The sequence below is a fragment of the Canis lupus genome, chromosome 19, assembly GCF_048164855.1.
Source record: "Canis lupus baileyi chromosome 19, mCanLup2.hap1, whole genome shotgun sequence".
In the NCBI taxonomy this organism is placed as follows: domain Eukaryota; kingdom Metazoa; phylum Chordata; class Mammalia; order Carnivora; family Canidae; genus Canis; species Canis lupus.
The window spans coordinates 41178454-41196971 of NC_132856.1; the positions used below are offsets into that span (position 1 = coordinate 41178454).

At 54.2% G+C, this 18518-nt stretch overlaps 4 protein-coding genes across 15 annotated transcripts in view; 3 read left to right on the top strand and 1 right to left on the bottom strand.

The window, feature by feature from the left end:
* IP6K1 (inositol hexakisphosphate kinase 1) overlaps window positions 1-9617 on the top strand; it is a 65801-nt gene extending 56184 nt beyond the window's left edge. For all 4 annotated transcript variants that reach the window (XM_072786188.1, XM_072786189.1, XM_072786190.1 and 1 more), the window contains 3 exons: window positions 3295-3476; window positions 5657-5832; window positions 6195-9617. In XM_072786188.1, coding sequence (XP_072642289.1) covers window positions 3295-3476; window positions 5657-5832; window positions 6195-6728 — 892 coding nt within the window. In that variant the 3' untranslated portion in view covers window positions 6729-9617. The remainder of the gene's footprint in view (window positions 1-3294; window positions 3477-5656; window positions 5833-6194) is intronic.
* A 307-nt stretch (window positions 9618-9924) lies between these two features.
* Window positions 9925-12465, top strand: GMPPB (GDP-mannose pyrophosphorylase B). The gene is made up of 10 exons (XM_072786192.1): window positions 9925-10082; window positions 10213-10346; window positions 10471-10551; window positions 10645-10693; window positions 10863-11005; window positions 11217-11375; window positions 11459-11537; window positions 11612-11739; window positions 11826-12008; window positions 12091-12465. Exons 2-10 carry the CDS (start codon window positions 10218-10220, stop codon window positions 12220-12222), a joined length of 1083 nt encoding a protein of 360 aa, XP_072642293.1. The 5' UTR covers window positions 9925-10082; window positions 10213-10217; the 3' UTR covers window positions 12223-12465.
* RNF123 (ring finger protein 123) overlaps window positions 12435-18518 on the bottom strand; it is a 30423-nt gene continuing 24339 nt past the window's right edge. For 5 of the 9 annotated variants that reach the window (XM_072786168.1, XM_072786167.1, XM_072786171.1 and 2 more), the window contains 6 exons: window positions 17694-17833; window positions 17399-17587; window positions 17230-17305; window positions 16911-16995; window positions 13075-13452; window positions 12435-12946 (listed from right to left, as the gene is read on the bottom strand). In XM_072786168.1, coding sequence (XP_072642269.1) covers window positions 12775-12946; window positions 13075-13452; window positions 16911-16995; window positions 17230-17305; window positions 17399-17587; window positions 17694-17833 — 1040 coding nt within the window. In that variant the 3' untranslated portion in view covers window positions 12435-12774. The remainder of the gene's footprint in view (window positions 12947-13074; window positions 13453-16910; window positions 16996-17229; window positions 17306-17398; window positions 17588-17693; window positions 17834-18518) is intronic. The other 4 variants (XM_072786173.1, XM_072786172.1, XM_072786170.1 and 1 more) reach the window with 3 other exon arrangements.
* AMIGO3 (adhesion molecule with Ig like domain 3) lies at window positions 12560-16567 on the top strand. Its single transcript, XM_072786187.1, has one exon. The coding sequence runs from the start codon at window positions 14048-14050 to the stop codon at window positions 15572-15574; it is 1527 nt and encodes a 508-aa protein (XP_072642288.1). The 5' UTR covers window positions 12560-14047; the 3' UTR covers window positions 15575-16567.

Below are 18518 nucleotides of genomic sequence, written 5' to 3' on the forward strand. Positions count from 1 at the left end.
TGGATGAATAAAAAGGAATGGCATATTTATATGAGCCACAGTGGGGATGAACCTTGAAAACCTGTGCTAAGTGAAAAAAATCACAAAAACACACATATTATGTGATTCCATTTATAGATTGTTTAGAGTAGGCAAGGCATTAGACAGAATGCAGGTTTGTGTGTGCCAGAGACTGAAGGAGAGAGGATTATAGGCAGTGACTGCTAATGGGATGATGTTTCTTTTGGAGGTGATAAAATATCCTAAAAATTAGATAGTGGTGATGTTTTATAACCTTGTAAATATACTTTAAAAAACCCCACTGAATTATAAAAAAAAGAAAGAAACTAAACTAAAAATAATGTGAGCTTCCTGGAACAAAGTGAAATCAAAACCGTATGATTAAATTACTTTATATTTAATTTCGGGGCACCTAGCTGGCTCAGTCGGTGGAGTATGCGACTCTTGATCTCACGATCATGAGTTCGAGCCCCATGTTGGGTACAGAGATTACTTTAAAAAACTCTTTAAAAATATATTATTTCACTCAAAAGTAAGTTTCAGTGAATAAGGTCTGTCACTCAACTTAGAAGTCAGATTTGGGACTTTTCTTAGATGTGGTGGCACATAGTTTATCTCTGACATCAAATCCATTCAGCAACACATGCTGCATACCCTGGCTCCTAAAGCTGTGAGCCCAGGGCATTCCAGCTCTCCTCACTCCCATCGATGGAAGAGGACACACTCACATTGAGGAGCACAGAACCCCATGAGATCTGTCTGAGTGTCTGATGTGTCATCTCCCATGTCCTCAGTTAGAGACCCTCTCTGGTCAGATCTGTATCTCTGATGCAAAGAGTGCCTTCATATCCATTTCTTAGTAAGGAGGGTCTCCAGGTGTTAAGACTCTTGTGGAAAAATAGACTCTAGTCTGCAGAAGCATTTCTTCAGGGCTTCCTTGTCATTCCCCAAGGGGCTTCCTCTTCACTGATGATTGTGGGACCTAACCTTGGTGACAAGGAATGTTCCCCAAATCTTCAAGGCCATTGCTGGCATTGATGTCTTTCTCTCAACAGCTCCTTAGAGTGGGCTTTCTTCTGTTCTCCAAAGGACAAAAGTTGCTTCATGAATCACATGGTGAAAAGCCAGTGTATGTAGAATAACATCAAAGTCTACCTGTGTCAAAGTTTAGGGCTCTGCTCTGCAAGTGACAGCTCTATCTGCAGTGCCCAGAGATCTGGCCTGTTCACGGATGCTCTAAGTTAGTCCCAGGAGCAGAGCTTGCTTCTTCACCAGGACCAGAGCTGTGACACCAGGGGTGATGCCAAGAGGCAAGGGTTTCCCCGTGTAGGCACAGAGAACTTACTTGGGTTTACATGGCAGATGAATAAACCTTGTTTCTTAAAGGGGATAAGAAAAAAAAGGCATTAGTGTCTCTTCTGTTTCCAGCAGAAGGAAAGGTAGTGCCTGGCTGTGTCTTTCAGCCGCTTTACCCAGCCTGCCAGCCACCCTGTGGGGGAGCATCCACATTTCCAGTACACACTTGCCCTGGTGGTTGGCTCAGTTCTGTCTGACTTTGTCCACCCACAGTTGCAGGAGGCAGGAGTTGGGGACGGGACAGTGGCATTTGCTGTTGCTGCAGCGCTCCCCCTCTGCAGCAGACTTGCTCTGCCGTTTCCTGGGCACATGGCTTCACTAGTGCTCTGCTCTGCTCTGCTTGGCAAGTTACTTCAAAGATTTTTTTTTTTTTTTTTTTTTTTTTACTTCAAAGATTTTTAAGTTGGGGGGAAAATGAAGTTGTAAAGTTGTATTTTCATTTGGACTAGACTTTTCACTAAAACCGTCTTGTGGTTTGACTGGCTTTAGAAACAATCTCCTTACTGAAGTGGCTTCATTTCTACCTTGTCTGGTGAGAAACCCAGGCTCTTTGGGGCCTGTCCTGCTTTGTTTTCTTTCATGTTTTTCTCTTTCTTCCAAGTCTGATAACATAAGCAGACATTCATAAGCATGTAATGTCAGCGTATGTTTTCTTTAGAACTTATTAAAAATTCAGTTGTAGACGTGGATAAAAACAGGATAGTTACTCATGTTCTTGACAGTGGCTTCCCATGCTCCACCCTATATTTATGAAGTGTAAAACTGTACATTTGTCAATTTTTGTATTTTTTTTAATTTTTATTTATTTATGATAGTCACAGAGAGAGAGAGAGAGAGAGAGAGAGAGGCAGAGACACAGGCAGAGGGAGAAGCAGGCTCCATGCACCGGGAGCCCGACGTGGGATTCGATCCCGGGTCTCCAGGATCGCGCCCTGAGCCAAAGGCAGGCGCCAAACTACTGCGCCACCCAGGGATCCCTATTTTTGTATTTTTTTAATTGTAAAGTACACCTATCAATTTATCGTTTTCACCTTTTCTTGGAGTAAAGTTCAGTTGATAGTTACACACTGTTTGCAACCTTCATTACCATCCATTTTCAAAACTCCTTTTCATCTCCAGCACAAGCTCTATACCTGTTAGCTAACTCTGCATTCCCCATCCCCCCGGGTCCCTGGCAGCGACTGTTCTGTTTTCTGTTCTGTGACTGTGTATGCACTTACCTTAGATGAGTGGAATCCTACAGCATTTCTCCTTTTGTATCTGGCTTATTTCACTTAGCAAGATGTTTTTAGGGTTCATCTAGGTTGTAGCCTATATTAGAATTCCCTTTTTATTGCTGAACAATCCTTCACTGTATGGGGACGCCACCTTTTGTTTATCCATATTCAATGCACTGATGGGCACTTGGGTTTTCCACCTCTTGTTTATTGTAATGCTGCTGCGAACATTAGTGTCAAGTTTCTATTTGAGTTCCTGTTTTCAGTTCTTTCAGGTACGTACCTAGGAGTGGAATTGCTGGATCATATGATAATTCTACGTATAACGTTTTGAGGAACCACCAGACTTTCACAGCGGCTGCAGCAGTTTGCATTCATTCCCTCTGGCAGCATACGGGGCTTCCAATTTCTTCACATCCTCTACAACACTTGTTCCAGTTTATTTTTATAATAGCCTTCCTAATGGATCTGGAGTGGTATCTTCATCACATAATTTGATGCCAGGAGTTATTTTTGAGACAGTTTTCAGAGACACAAGTATAAACACTACTTATTACCCACTTTTATGTGCTTATGCATCCAGGGCCCCTGTGCCATCCATCAGCAGGGGCTGTGGGTGGCAGATTAGACCTGACCTAGGCCTCCTCCACCCTGTGCAGCGAGACCCCACGCGGGGACTTGTCTGAGCTCCTCAGCAATGTGTCCTGTTCTTTCTTCTTAGCTCCCAGGAGGCAAAGAGTCCAAAGGTGGAGCTCCACAGCCACTCCGACGTCCCTTTCCAGATGCTGGATGGCAACAGCGGTCTGAGCTCTGAGAAGATCAGCCACAATCCCTGGAGTCTGCGCTGCCACAAGCAGCAACTGAGCCGCATGCGCTCCGAGTCCAAGGACCGAAAGCTCTACAGTATCCTTGTCACCATACCTTCAGCAGTGCCCCCTCCTGGGACCATGGGTTGGTCCTGTGTCAGGACATCTTCTAGCACTGTGGCTGGGAGGCCTTCTCTGTCTGGGAGCCCTTCTTGCTCTCACCTCCCTTTTTCATAGGTTCTTTGTCTTTCTTCGTTTTATTGACACGGTTTTTTCTGCTTTTTGGAGCTGGTAAGCCTGGCAGTTCAGAAGAGCGCTGTCCTATAGGGACAGTGGAGGTATCTGTATCTGTGTTTAGTGTGGTAGCTACTAGCCACACTGACTAACTGAAACATGGCTGTTGTGACTGAGTTAAAGAATTTTACATTTATTTAAATTTAAATTGCCAGATGTGGCTAGTAGTTAGCATATTTATCAGTGCATACCTAGAATCCGGGATCTGCCTGTGTGTATGTACGCATGTGCACACATATGCTTCTCCTCTCCCAAAAGGTAATTATTACAAAGTGATATGTGGTTTTTTTGTTTGTTTGTTTGTTTGTTTGTTTAAGATAAACACCATACCGGAACAACTATAATAAATAGTCTTTAAGATGGTAAAAGTAAAAAGTATTATAAAATGGGAATTCTGATGATTATTTAGTGTTTGAAGCAGTAGACTGTAAATAACTAATACTTACCGAGAAACTGAGGGGAAATGTGCTGAGCCCTGTTTGTTTACTCAGTTTTCATAACAGTCTTTTGAGGAAGTGCTAAAGATGCCCATTTATAGATGAGATGGAAGCATGAGAGGGTTATGTGTTTTGCCCATGCCCATGAGTGGCCAAAGCAGGATTCAGGGGCCTGTGCTCTCAGGCACTATGCAATGTTTCTGCAGCCTTTTTCAAGTTCTATTGCCACTTGTTTTTATAAGTTGTAGCAGGTGATGAAATTAAGTAAAGGCTAAATGTAATGGTTTTCTGTAAGTTATTCTTTAAAGAATTAGGCAGTGTTGATATGTGCATCATCAAGTGATGCCAAGTATTTTACCATCCAAGATCAGGGAATTGCTTCCTGGACCCCCAATATGGAATTGAGGTCCAGGTTGTGGGTCCTGATGACTTTTGACAGAAAAGCCTATACCTTTATCTGAGGTGGTTGCAGATACGTAGTAAGGGATAAGTTTAAATATATAGTCCACTGGTTTGAAGTTTAGTCAGAAAATGGCATGATAGAAATTTAAATCCACTTTTTTTTAAGATTACTATCCGAGAATGTTAAACCTGATCTCTCATGTTTGTAGTAGTGCTGCAAAGATGTCTTCCTTATTTCTTTTTGGGCTTGGGTGGGGTATGACGTGAGTATGGCCTCGGTTTACTAATGGTGCCAGAGATGTATGTGAACCTGCAGATCTTTAGTTTGTGTATGCCTATAGGACAGAATAAAATAGAATAAATACAAATAATGACATCAGCAGATTTGGTATATACATCTCATGGAAAAGTTTTTTAGCCATAAAAAGGAATGAAATTTTGTCACATGCTACATACAAATTGTCTAAAATTTGAAAACTTTTTTTTTAAAGATTTTATTTATTTATTCATGACACACACACACACACTCACACACACACACACAGAGACAGAGACATAGGCAGAGGGAGGAGCAGGCTCCATGCAGGGAGCCCAACGTGGGACTCGATCCTAGGTCTCCAGGATCAGGCCCTGGGCTGAAGGCGGCACTGAACCGCTGAGCCACCCGGGCTGCCCTGAAGGCATTTTGATAAGTGAAACAGCCAGACAGAAAAGGACAAACATGAAGTGTCTAGAATAGTCCTATTCATAGAGACAGAAACTAGAATGGTAGTTACTGGGGTTAGGGGGCATGAAGAGGAATGGGCGTTAATATGAGGTGGGTACAGTTTCTAGTTCTTGTGGAAGATGAAAAAGTTCTGGAGATGGATGGTAATGGTGGTTGCACAGTGATGTGAATGTACTTAATGCCACTAAACTGTACAGTTAAAAATAGTTAAAATCATACATTTTATGTATATTTTGCTACAATAAAAATTTTTTTGAAAAGAATTACTAAATTGTGTGAAATCTACAATTGAGAGTTTGTGAGGTGAATACAGATTACATTAGAAGAGAATGCCCCTTTTCTAGAAAAGCTTGGTCGTGGTTTCCTGACTGGGGCTGATGGTGAATGTGGCTGTTACTCTCCTTGACCATGGCCCAGAGTTCCTCTTGCTTGAGAACGTAGTGCACCACTTCAAGTACCCCTGTGTGCTGGACCTGAAGATGGGCACCCGGCAGCATGGTGATGATGCATCAGCTGAGAAAGCAGCCCGGCAGATGAGGAAGTGTGAGCAGAGTACGTCAGCTACACTGGGTGTCAGGGTCTGTGGCATGCAGGTGAGTTGCCCCTGGTGAGAGCCTCGCTGCTGCTGCCCATGTATTTTGGGTGGCACATGTACCTGCCTGCTCCCCATGCCAGGTGTCCTCCGGGCCCACGGTGGTCTAGAATCTCCTCCAAGAGGGTGAGTCCCCCACAGGGTGCTGAGTGTGTCCTTATAGGTATATTCCCTAAGCCCTCTTGGCCTTACCTGGTTCCCTTAGTATGGGCTCCAGATACAGAGCCTCTGTGAGAGCCTGCTGCCTTGACATTGGGATGAGTAAAGCTCGTCAGGAGTACTTTCCAGACAGTGCCTGCCCAGGGCACTCTAAGGTCATCAGACCTCCCTGGTGCTCACCTGCTCTGTCTCCTGGGCTTTCAGGTGTACCAGCTGGACACAGGGCATTACCTCTGCAGGAACAAGTACTATGGCCGTGGGCTCTCCACTGAAGGCTTCCGCAACGCCCTCTATCAGTACCTGCACAACGGTCTGGACCTGAGGCGTGACCTTTTTGAGCCCATCCTGAGCAAACTGCGGGGCCTGAAAGCTGTGCTGGAGCGGCAAGCCTCCTACCGCTTCTACTCCAGCTCCCTGCTGGTCATCTACGATGGCAGGGAGTGCCGGGCAGAGTCCTTCCTGGATCGCCGGGCCGAGATGCGTCTCAAGCACCTGGATACAGGGCTCCCTGAGGGGGCGCCGCCCTGTGGCCCTAGCACCAGCCCTAATAGCACCAGCCCTGAGGCCGGCCCCTCCTCTCCACCCAAGGTGGATGTCCGCATGATCGACTTTGCACACAGCACATTCAAGGGCTTCCGGGATGACCCCACCGTGCATGACGGGCCGGATCGAGGCTATGTGTTTGGCCTAGAGAACCTCATCAGCATCATGGAACAGATGCGGGACGAGAACCAGTAGGCCCAGCCCTGGGCCCCCCAAACCCCTTCCTCTCCACCCGCAGGCAGGGACCATTGCTCTGACTGAACTTGCCGTGAGGACACACAGACTTGCTTTTAAAGGGTTATATTTCTCTTTGGTGTAAACTAAAAGAAATGTTTTTAGCTGTAGCCTGGAATCCATATATATAAAGTGAAGGAGGGCACAACACACATCCTCTCAGCCAGGCTCCTTTAGCTCTACAGCTCTGACTGCTGTGTCCAGGCTGACTTAGGAAGGAAGAAGTGCCCCTGGTGGATAGGCTTGGCAGCAGGGACAGGGTGCCCTTAGACAATGGTTTTTCTTGCCTAGGTCTTTGGGGTCTGTGGCTGTAGGGCCCTGCTGGTTTTATGGTGAAGCACTGGGCTGGTGCAGTCCCTCCTTTCCCCTGTGTTCACTCATCTCTTGTTCCTTACTGATAGAGGATTGGGTGACCATCTGTTGGGGGTCTTTCTAATCTGGTGGTGTGGGCATCAGCCTGCTCTTTAACAGATGCACCCAGGGTACCACAGGGCTAATTGCACATAGCTGGACCTGTCCTTATCGGTTCTGATCTTGGCATGAGGCTAGATTCATGAAGCTGGGCTGAAGTCAACTTATGGCGGAGGGCAGGCCCTGGGATCCCCAGGCACTCTTTGGCACTTGAACCTGCTCCTCTTCCTGCCTGCACACCCCAGCCAGCCTTTCTTACCAAGATCCCTTGCCTGGGGAGGCCACTCCTTGCCCCACTGAAGGGATCTCTGCTCTATTTGCCGAGGAGAGTCAATGTCCCAGCAGGCTTCAAGGCCTCTGGTGGCTCTGGCCTAGACAGTATTTGCAGTTCTTGTGCTTGGGTGGGAGTCTTCTTCCTCTAGCTTGGGCAGCTGTGCTGCTGCTGGATGGGCTGCCCTTCTCAGGGCTCAAGGGCTGTGGTCTGCTCAGGGTGTCACCTTTTCCCAGGCTAAGCTCAAAGCAGCAGCCCGTTGTAAGGAGCTTGTGAGGGAGAGCTTTAAACTTGTCTGCTCAGAGGGACATTGTTTGGGCCTTGGGTGCAGGTGCCCATATTCTGCTGATGAGTTTTGTCTTACCAGCCCTGGGATCCATCAGTCTGTCCATTTGTCCATCTGTCAGCCCTTGTCTCTTGGGATCTTTTTCCTGGGCTGTAGCTTTGTTCATTAGTAAATATTGATTTTCGTCATGCTTTCCTCAGCAAAGTATTTCTTCCCCCATCTCAGAGGTGAGCTTTTGCCCCTGTGCCTGTTGTCAGCAGGTGCTACCTTTTTTACAAAGAACTGGTAGCAAATGAATTGCAGGATGTATTTCCCTGCTGGTCCAGCACCTTCTCTGTGAGCCTGGTGTGTAGCCCTGCTCAGTGCTGACAATGGTACAGTGAAGGCCCAAGGGGTGACCTTTCTGTGACCTGGCACAGAGACCAGGAGGTAACACTGCACTCACTTAGCAACATTGCCAAGGTTAGTGCCCTCACCTCTGAGCCTAGGGCCACTGTCATTGTCACTTTTGGCATGTCCTTGTTTGGGCATTAAAGGTAAGCATGCTGCCTGCATATGAGAGGCCTTAACTGGTGGACTACTTCCCTAGTCCTTAGAGATGCAGACTCACACATTTTAAATGGGCTCCTGGATGGATCCCTGCCCCGCCTCTGTCTTGGTCCTCTGATCCTGGTGCCAGTGGTGGGCAGGTTCCCATTCCTTGGGGCACAGAGAGGGACAGCTTGCCTGGTTCTGGTTAGTAACGACCATCTTTCCTGTACCATTCTGTGGCTTCAGCCATAGGGGTATTAGCTCTTCATTAGTGTAGACTGTCATTTCCTGGCAGGGCAGAGGCTAAGACAGAGTTCGGGGCCACTTGGGACCCCCTTTAGTTGAACCTCTCCAGCCTGGGGATGTGCTGTGCCTCCTGAGTTCCTATATTTTGGGAGCAGATGCTGCCCCGTTCTGCTCTTCATAGTGAGAGAGGCTATACCAACTATCTTCAGTGTTTTCCTGGCACTAAAAAGAGCAGAAGGGCCTGGGATTTGCTGCTGTTCCATCAGGGTAGGACCCCTCTTTTCAGCACTTTTGACTCTTGGGAGACCCAGCTCTGTTATCTGGTGGGTGGTGGGCATGTGTGTACACCCATCCTCTCCGCCTCTACTCTTTCTCCCTGTTCCTTGCCAGAGAGCTCTGTCCCCGCCAGGCCCTGCCTTCCCAAAACCCCAACTTGGGACCAAAGTGCAACGCGGGATCACGGGTTGGGGTGCTCAAGTGACCCCTCTCTATAGTGCTTCCCTGGGCCAAGTCAACACCAGCCCCCTGGGCTAGGGGGGGTGGGACCGGCGGTGCTTAACGAGGAAGGGGACCAGTGTGGCAACTTGCCAGGGACCCCACCCCTCCCTCACATTGGGGCCTGTGCACTGGGTGTGGGGGTTTCCCCAGGGGCCAAAGGCCTGGGCTAGTTCTGTAGCCGCTGCTCACTCCGCGCACATCTTGCCACGTGCACGCCCCCTAGATAGATTGCTTGGAACTTTAAAGCTGTTTAATTTGGTTTAGTTTTTGCCGATTTAAAGAAATGTTTTAATGAGGAAAAAAAATTGGGAGCACCCTGGGAAGGACCTGGTTCCTCTACTTCTCGGGAAACTGTGAGGCCTCGCCTCTAGGAATCGCTCTCTGCTCTACTTTCCTGGAAGCTGCCTAAACGTGCCCACGCGGCCCGAGGCCTGCGCCCCTTCCACTCTGCGGCCCGGGCTGGGCCAGCTGCGTCTCTTCGGGACCGTGCGTGCGGGGGACGGGTGCTCGGGCCTTGGGCCGGGCCGCCCCTTTCTGTACACCTAGCGCTGCCCGCCCCGCTTGTGTCTGAGGTTGTGTATGTCAAAAATAAAGCCGCAGAAACTGAGGTGCGTCCGCGTCATTGCTGTCCCGCGGCTTCCAGGAAACAGGCTCCCCTCGCCCCCTCGGCCGGTCCCGTGAGCCGACGCCCCGGGGCGCGGCCGGAAGCGGCCGTGAGGCGTCGGACCCCGGCGCCCGTCGGGGAGGAAGCCTCGCCCTTGGCGCCAGTTCCGCCTTTGGATCAGCCAATGGGCAGCTGACCCGCGGGCCCGGGTCCCGGTCCCCATGGCAGCCCTGCGCGCTAGGGCGCTCATTGGCTACGTCTGTCGCAGCGCCGTGCCTCAGCGCTCCGACGTCGGCGTCCGTGCCACGTAAACGGCAGCCGATTGGCCGGCTCGGGCACACGTCACCGCCCGCCCTAGGTCCGGCCTGAGTTCGGGGCCAGCAGCCCTCCGTCCGGCGTCGCGTCCTGCTGTCGCTGCCGTGGGCCGGCGTCACGGCGGACTGAGCCCCCAAGGCAGAGCCAGAGTGGGTCAGTCTGGCAGGCGAAGGGCGCGGGGCCGGGCACGGCTGCGGGAGTGCGCGGCAGGGCTCGACAGGGGCTTGGCCGGCCGGGCCGCGGGCGCCGCCGACCCCGGGACTCACTCTCTGGCCGCCCGCAGGCGCGATGAAGGCGCTGATCTTGGTGGGCGGCTATGGGACGCGTCTGCGGCCGCTTACGCTGAGCATCCCGAAGCCACTGGTGGATTTCTGCAATAAGCCCATCTTGCTGCACCAAGTGGAGGCGCTGGCCGCGGTAAGACCGGGGTCGTGTCGCGGTGGGACCTGGCAGGACGAGGGACGGCTAGCGCTTGGGGGTCGCGGACGCCCATGCCTTCTGACTGAGCCCTTCTGTCGGGCGGCGCTGTTTTGTCCAACAGGCAGGCGTGGACCACGTGATTCTGGCCGTGAGCTACATGTCTCAGATGCTGGAGAAGGAAATGAAGGCGCAGGAGCAGAGGGTGAGGCTCGGACTTTTAACCTTTTTCTTTGCTCCCCGCGCGCAACCATCCACCCTGGCGGGAGGAACCTGACAGGCGGCTTCTCCCTTCCAGCTGGGAATCCGAATCTCCATGTCTCATGAAGAAGAGCCTCTGGGGACAGGTCAGTAAAGAAATGTCCCTTGGGGAGGGTTTAGGGCCCGGGAAAGGTCAGACCCAGCCTGGATGGGGTCTGCTGAGCCTGGATCCAGGGGCTCATACCTCCTCCCCCCTGTCCCCCAGACCCCCGCCCTCCATCACCGGGAGGATGGTGATCTGTACTTCTCTCCTAGCCGGGCCCCTGGCACTTGCCCGTGACTTGTTGTCTGAGACTGCAGACCCTTTCTTCGTTCTCAACAGTGATGTGATCTGCGATTTCCCCTTCCAGGCCATGGTGCAGTTCCACCGGCACCATGGCCAGGAGGGCTCCATCCTGGTAAGAGGACCAGGTCTTTGTTCTTGGATGCTCGTGTACCCTATGCCCAGCCTCTCCCACTCTCCAGTCTTTCCCTGTTCCTTGTGTTGTGGCTGCAGAGCTCTGCAGTATGTGTCTTTAAGCATTGAGGCACAGCCCCTGAGATTTAGGACAGTATGCATATGAAGGCTCAGGAGCAACTGCAATGGGCCTGAAGTCCCCCTCCACTCAGGTGACCAAAGTGGAGGAACCCTCTAAGTATGGTGTGGTGGTATGTGAGGCTGACACAGGCCGCATTCACCGGTTCGTGGAGAAGCCGCAGGTGTTTGTGTCCAACAAGATCAACGCAGGAATGTACATCCTGAACCCTACAGTGCTGCGGCGTATCCAGGTGTGTAGAAGCCAGCTGCTGGGTAGGCTGCGGTAGGGCAGGCCCCCACCACGACCTTGCTCACAAGCTGCCCACTCCCACAGCTGCAGCCTACGTCCATTGAGAAGGAGATCTTCCCTGTCATGGCCAAGGAGGGGCAGCTGTATGCCATGGAGCTACAGGGTGAGGCAGGGAGGCTACAGGCTAGGGGTGTGGTGTGGCTGGGCTGAGTCTCCTGATGCATTTCCTCCCAACAGGCTTCTGGATGGATATAGGGCAACCCAAGGATTTCCTCACCGGCATGTGCCTTTTTCTACAGTCCCTGCGACAGAAGCAACCTGAGCAACTGTGCTCAGGCCCTGGCATTGTGGGCAACGTACTGGTGGTGAGGCCCCTGCCCATCCCATCATGACCCCCTTTCTCATACATGGGAGACAGATGGCTCACTTGTATTTTCCCCACCATCCTTAGGACCCAAGTGCCCGCATTGGTCAGAACTGCAGCATCGGCCCCAACGTGAGCCTGGGGCCTGGTGTGGTGGTGGAGGATGGCGTGTGCATCCGACGGTGCACAGTACTTCGAGATGCCCATATCCGATCCCACTCCTGGCTCGAGTCCTGCATTGTGGGCTGGCGCTGCCGCGTGGGCCAGTGGGTAAGCCTATGGGCTGGGCCAGATGAGGAGAGGGGCAGGGAATGTGCCCGCCTCACTGACCAGGCCTGCCCCCTCCCTCGAGGTACGCATGGAGAACGTGACGGTGCTGGGTGAAGATGTCATCGTTAACGACGAGCTCTACCTCAACGGGGCCAGTGTGCTGCCCCACAAGTCTATCGGCGAGTCAGTACCAGAGCCTCGCATCATCATGTGAGGGGATTCCATGAGGCTGGCTGAGTCCCCATTTCCCCAGTGGGGAGCCCTGGCGTGACACATCAGAGGCCCTGGACTTGCCCTTTATCTGGGAGGACCAGAAAAGGCTGGAGCTGTTGGGACACCTGCCCTCTCCTATGGACAGAATCTGGCAGGATCCTCGCTGGGCGTACCCCACAAAGCCCACTCCCTCAAGAAGGGCCGGGCCAGGGCTGTATGGAATAATAATTTAATGCTCACTGTGGCCCTGGCTGAAAGTCAAGCTCAGGCACGATGAGGACATGGCTGGGCTCCCACCAATGAGGTTACACTCAGGGAGGGTGGATATGGCGGGGGCGGGGGGGAGGGTCCACGGGGAACAGGGCAAGAGGAGCTCATAAATAGGGCCCAACCTGGGTCTGAGTTCAGGGGTGGAGGCTGCTGCCATGTGGGCTAGGCAGCTGAGGAAGTGGTACTTGCACCAGCTGCCTTGTCCCAGTCCTCTACAGACACGATGGTGGCTTTGCAGAAGAAGCAATCCTTGTTGTTCATCAGGTGCTGGTTGATGCAGGCTCTACAACAGGGGAGGGCAGGAGGAGGAGGAGGGTCTGTGTATCCATGCCACTTCCCTAGCCCGCTGCACCCATGGGGCCCACTTACTTGCAGGACTTATGGCCACAGGGCTGGAACACAGCAGAAATGGGGTGAGCATAGCAGATGGGGCAGAGGTCCTCCTCGCTGGTGGGCTGCAGGGAGCAGAGTGCAGGGTGGGCTGGGGTTGGATGCTCAGACCGACCATGCCTATGTAGTGTGCACAGTTATGCCAACATGTATGTGGGTGGTGTACACCTGGTTGCTGTGGCCCCCCACTCACCAGGGAGGCTGCTGCTGCCTGGGCAGATGCAGAGGTGAGGTGTGCCAGCATCTGTTCCACCTGGGCCAACTCCTCAAGGCTGATGTAATCTGTGTCTGGAGTGGGGGTGGGTAGCAGGTGTCAGACCCACCTAGAACCCAGTGCCTCTTAAGTACCACAATTTGAGAATTTGCTCTTCTTGAGACTCCTGATCTATCCCAGTCCCAAATCCCTGATCCATCCCTGGTCCACTCACAGCTCTGCAGGGAGAAGCGCTTCCGGTCAGGGGCAGGAAGGGCAGTGCCAGGGGCAGGGGGCTCTGACTGCCCCAGGAGATAACATATAGAGCGGAGCTGGAAGCAGGGATCAGCAAGGAGCACTGATGTGGCTCTCTCTGTCCTAGGTGGGAGAGGGGGCAAGGGTAGTCAGAAAGCAGTACCTGTTGGAGGGCAGGGGGGGTGGTGGGACAACCCAGTCCACCTCCCTATTTTTCACATGTCCCTCATTCTAGATTCCAGTAAGAACCCATACATCCTGGGTGCCAATTTAGGGGGGTGACCAGCAGATAGTGAAAGTCCACCTACACCCTAATTACCCTAATAAACACTAACCCAAAGACAACAAATAAAGAACATCACTAGCAGCTTAAAGGAATGCCTCCCAGGTTTCCCCTCCTGTTCCAGGGGACATGGGCACCGGGCGACGGACTCGCGCCCCCCCTGGCGGTCACGCATGAACCTTGGTTGTTGGGGGACCCGCCCCGCCCCCCTCCAACAGGAGCCAATAGAGGCTGAGGCCCCGCCCTCCCCCGAGAGAGTATTTAGAAGCTGACCAGGGAAGCACCGGGTGAGCTGGGGAATCCAGAGGAGAGAGTGCTGAGTACGGCACGGCCCCGGGAGCCGGGGCTGTCGGCGTGCGGGGTGGAGCACGCAGCCAGCAGAAGTGGGTGAGTCCCGGAGCTGCGCCGTCCCACCCACCTCTGGCAGTCACCACCATGGCCTGGCTGGTGCTGCTGGGCGCCCTACTGTGCATGTCGCGCGTCGGGGTGGGCAGCCTAGGCACAGAGGGCTTCCTGCCCTCCATGCCCCATAACTGCCCCTACAAATGTGTGTGCGCCGCCGACCTACTGAGCTGTGCGGGCCTGGGGCTGCAGGACGTGCCGGCTGCACTGCCGGCTGCCGCCGCAGACCTTGACCTGAGCCACAACGCACTCCAGCGCCTGCGCCCCGGCTGGCTGGCGCCCCTCTCCCGGCTGCGCGCCCTGCGCCTAGGCCACAACGAGCTGGATGTGCTAGGTCGCGGAGTCTTCACCAACGCCAGCGCCCTGCGGCTGCTCGATTTATCATCTAACGCGCTGCGGGCGCTGGGACGCCACGACCTCGACGGGCTGGGGGCGCTCGAGAGGCTGCTGCTGTTCAATAACCGCCTGGCGCACTTGGATGTGCACGCCTTCCGAGGCCTGGGCGCGCTCAGCCGTCTCTACCTGGGTTGCAATGAACTCTCATCCTTCTCTTTCGACCACCTACACGGGCTGGGCACCACCCACCTCCGTACTCTGGACCTGTCCTCCAACCGCCTGGGCCGCATCCCCGTGGCCCACCTGGCTGCCCTGCCAGCCTTTCTCAAGAACGGCCTTTACCTGCACAACAACCCCCTGCCCTGTGACTGCCGCCTCTACCACCTGCTGCGGCGCTGGCAACAGCGGGGCCTCAGTGCTGTGAGCGACTTCGCCCGAGAATACATGTGCCTGGCCTTCAAGGTGCCTGCGTCCCGAGTGCGCTTCTTTGAGCACAGCCGTATCTTCCAGAACTGCTCAACTGCCCTGGCTCGGGGCCTAGAGCGGCCCGAAGAGCAGCTGCATGTGCAGATGGGTCGGTCCCTGACACTGCGCTGCAACACCAGCGCCCCAGCTGTCCGCGTCGCCTGGGTGTCGCCGCAGCATGAGCTGCTTGTGGCACCAGGATCCCAAGACGGCAGTATCTCGGTGCTGGCTGACGGCAGCCTGGCCATCAGCAACGTGCAGCCGCAGCATGAGGGGGTCTTTGTGTGTCTGGCCAGCGGGCCCCGCCTGCATCATAACCAGACGCATGAGTACAATGTGAGCGTGCACTTCCCGCACCCTGAGCCTGAGGCTTTCAACACGGGCTTCACCACCCTGTTGGGCTGCGCCGTGGGCCTGGTGCTCGTGCTGCTCTACTTGTTTGCGCCGCCCTGCCCCGGCTGCCGCCGCTGCTACCGCCGCACCTGCCGCTGTCGCTGCTGGCCCCGGGCACCAAGCCCCCTCCGGGAGCTGAGCGCACAGTCCTCGGTGCTCAGCACCACCCCGCCGGATGTGCCCAGCCGCAAGGCCAGTGTCCACAAGCATGTGGTCTTTCTGGAGCCGGGCAGGAGGGGCCTCAATGGGCGCGTGCAGCTGGCAGTGGCTGAGGACTTTGATCTCTACAATCCCGTGGGCCTGCAGCTCAAAGCTGGCTCTGAGTCGGCCAGTTCCACAGGCTCTGAGGGTCTGGTGATGACCTAAGCTGCCCTGGGCTCAGGAGCCAGGCCACCGACTGCCCGCTGCTTGCCCTGCTCCCTGCTGCCTCCCGGACAGCTGTCAGATGCTAGTCGGGAGTGCTGGGCTTGGTCTTCCAGCCTCCTGTGTGGCCTCAGCCTCAACTACAGCAGCCTTACTCATAATACAAGGGCCGGGCTCCCCACCCTCTCTACTGCTCCGCTCTAACACAGGCCGAAGGGCGCTAGGCTCTAGCAGGACCTGCTGCTACCCAAATGTCCCACAAGGACTAGAACTGGGGCCATCTAGAAGAGCCCTTGCAGTAGAGCCCCAGGTACACCCTTAGGGGCCAAGGCAGCTATCAAGCAGTAGTGGTGAAGAATTGAAGAATAACCATCTTCCCCTTCCCAATGTGACAGGAAGAGAGTGGGCCCACAGGGAAAGAGGAAGAGAGCTCTAAAGAAGACCTAGGCCCCCACCCAGGGTAGGAGGAGGAAGCATGCACCAACATCTAACCTGCATCAAGCTACACAACTCCATGCAGTCTGGTGGGCAGACAGAAAGCAGGCAAGGCTCCTCAAGGGACATCCCCCCTAGGGGCGCCTGGCCTGAGCCCCAGTCAGAGCAGTCCTGCTATCTCTGGTCAGCGGCATCCACAGGCCACTCTGAGAACAGGGCCTCTTCCATAGGCTCACAAGATAGCAGTTAAGGCCTGTCCCTCAGCTTTTTAGCAGTAAAAAGCCTGCTGAGCAGGGCCAAGATGGGAGGGCTGAGCCGGAACTCAGTGTCCCTGGAGGGTAGAAGCCTCTTAAGGGCTGGCACTGGTCTCGGCCTAATGGCTGAGGCAGTGCCCTGGTCTCATATGCATCTTATCACCCACAGCAGGGAGGCAGGGAAGAAGGATCTGAGAACCCCTCTTTGTGGGTGCTGAGCTGGGGGCTCCTACAAGCATCCTGGATCCAGTTGTCATGGAGTTCCTTAATAAAAGTGGTACATGCTCATTTCCGGAGCCTTCGCAAACACAGTAGTAGTGTGTGTCCTCAGCCTCTGATCCCATCCTGTACAGGATAGCACCCCACCCTTGCCTGTGGCATAACCACGAGCCAGTGGCTCTGACCATGGTGCTGGGACATCCTGCTCTGATGGCGTCCCTGATTGTCCTACTCAGAGCCACTGACTGCTGTTGCCACCTAGTTAGGCAATTTGTACCTCACTACCTCCCCCACCCCACCACACCTCACCCCACCTCAAACACCTAATACTGAGGTTCATTGTAGAGATGAAGAAACAGCTGTAGGGCGCCCTGGCCAGCCTACTCCCATCAGCACACTAGCTCCCCTGGGCCCAGGTGCCTAACACTCACCCTGAGGCTGGACCATGCACCAGAAGCCGCACCAGGATGCCCGTCACAGCCACAAGAATGGGGTAGTGGTCCACGCTCTCCAGGCCTAAGGGGAAAGGTGGGAGGGGAAGAGCTACCCACATGCTCCAACTACAGGGGACCTGGGTCTGCCGGGCTAGCACCAGCTTCCCTCCCCATCGTCCTCCCCTTAGAAGGGCGAGCTAAGGCTGAGGGTGCTAAGCTGGCCTGTCTTGATGCAGATTGGACAATGAGGCATCACTGCTCCTAGCAGAGGAACCAAGGCCTGTGATATGTTGGGTGCAGGGCACTAGGTCCTCACCAGGCAGTCGCAGGGTGACCACACGGTCAAACAGGTTCCTCTCAGCCGTCACCCGGTTCAGCACCTGGTTCAGCAGCTGTAAGGGCAGGAGCCCGTTGGTGGGTGGATGGGTGGGCTCACCACCAGGGCATTCCCAGGGGTCCCCCCTACCCTGCCCAGATGGACACACCTGTGCAAGACGCCGCAGCAGCATCTCAGAGGTAGGCCGGGACCAGTCAAGGAAGATCTCAGGCACCAGCGTGATGGTCATCTCCAGGACACGCAGCAGGCTGACTGAGAGGTCAAAGCAGGTGGCACACACCTTGAGCTGCCGACTATCCACAAAGTTCCGCTCTAGGCGCTCAGCAGCCTGTTGGATCTGAGCCACCAATGGGTGGGTGGGCAGCAGTCAGTGGCCTGGCCACAATTCCAATTGTGCCTGGTCCACTGTAGCGCCCCAGCCCACACGACCCACCATGACCCACCTCCTGGATCATGCCAATGAACTCCGAGAAGGCCCAGTTGAGCTGGTTGAGGACACTGTTGAGGAAGCTGGGTGCCACGTCGGGACCCTCCCGCAGCAGGTCTGCCATGTGCTGCTGAAGCAGGGTGGAGGGGCAGGGCTCTGCAGGGGCATGAGGAGGTAGCTTTGGGAACTCCAGTCTGAGGCTCCTGCCTACACCTCTGTCCTCATTTGTTGGGCCATTGGTGTAAGGACAAAAAGATGGCTCCCTGAGGATGCTCAGGTCACGAAGGCAGGAGGACAGGGTACAGCACTGTCTGAGGTTTAGGGCTAAATCCGTCCATCTACTGGGCAAGCCACAGGCTGAAGTCATTCCCAGCCCCAACTATCCCTTAGGCCCTAGCATCCTCCCAGTGAGTTCTCAGCTACATGCCCTTCAGGGAGGGTGAGACCCAGACAGGGTGACCCAGACTTCGACTCATATCGAAGTCAGTGTCCCTAAGACCTACTCTTTGAGCCCTGCTGTCCTCTACTCTCCTCTGCTGCCCTTGGCCTGGCCTTGGCATATGGCCGAGGTGGTGGGTGCCAAGTCTGGTCTGATAAGGAGCAGTAACCAGAGCCCTTAGCCGCAGCTGGGCTGGACACCCCCCACCCCCGCCCCACCCCATGCAAATCAATAGTTCCTACAGCAGCAGGACAAGTATCTGATCCCACTGCCATTCTCCATCTGCAGCTCAGTTCCACCTGCGGGCACAACCAAAAAAAGTGGCGAGGACTGATGCATGACTTTGCACAAGGCAATCAGCCTCTGGGGACTCCTTCATGCAGAAACCCTGCCCACGAGGGC

Excerpts from the sequence above, each read along its gene's own strand:
- AMIGO3 (XM_072786187.1), top strand. The coding sequence starts at position 14,048 with ATGGCCTGGCTGGTGCTGCTGGGCGCCCTACTGTGCATGTCGCGCGTC.
- GMPPB (XM_072786192.1), top strand. The coding sequence starts at position 10,218 with ATGAAGGCGCTGATCTTGGTGGGCGGCTATGGGACGCGTCTGCGGCCG. Across the intron at positions 10,552-10,644 it reads TGAAGGCGCAGGAGCAGAGG|CTGGGAATCCGAATCTCCAT; the intron begins GTGAGGCTCGGA and ends TCTCCCTTCCAG. Across the intron at positions 11,006-11,216 it reads GCCAGGAGGGCTCCATCCTG|GTGACCAAAGTGGAGGAACC; the intron begins GTAAGAGGACCA and ends CCCTCCACTCAG.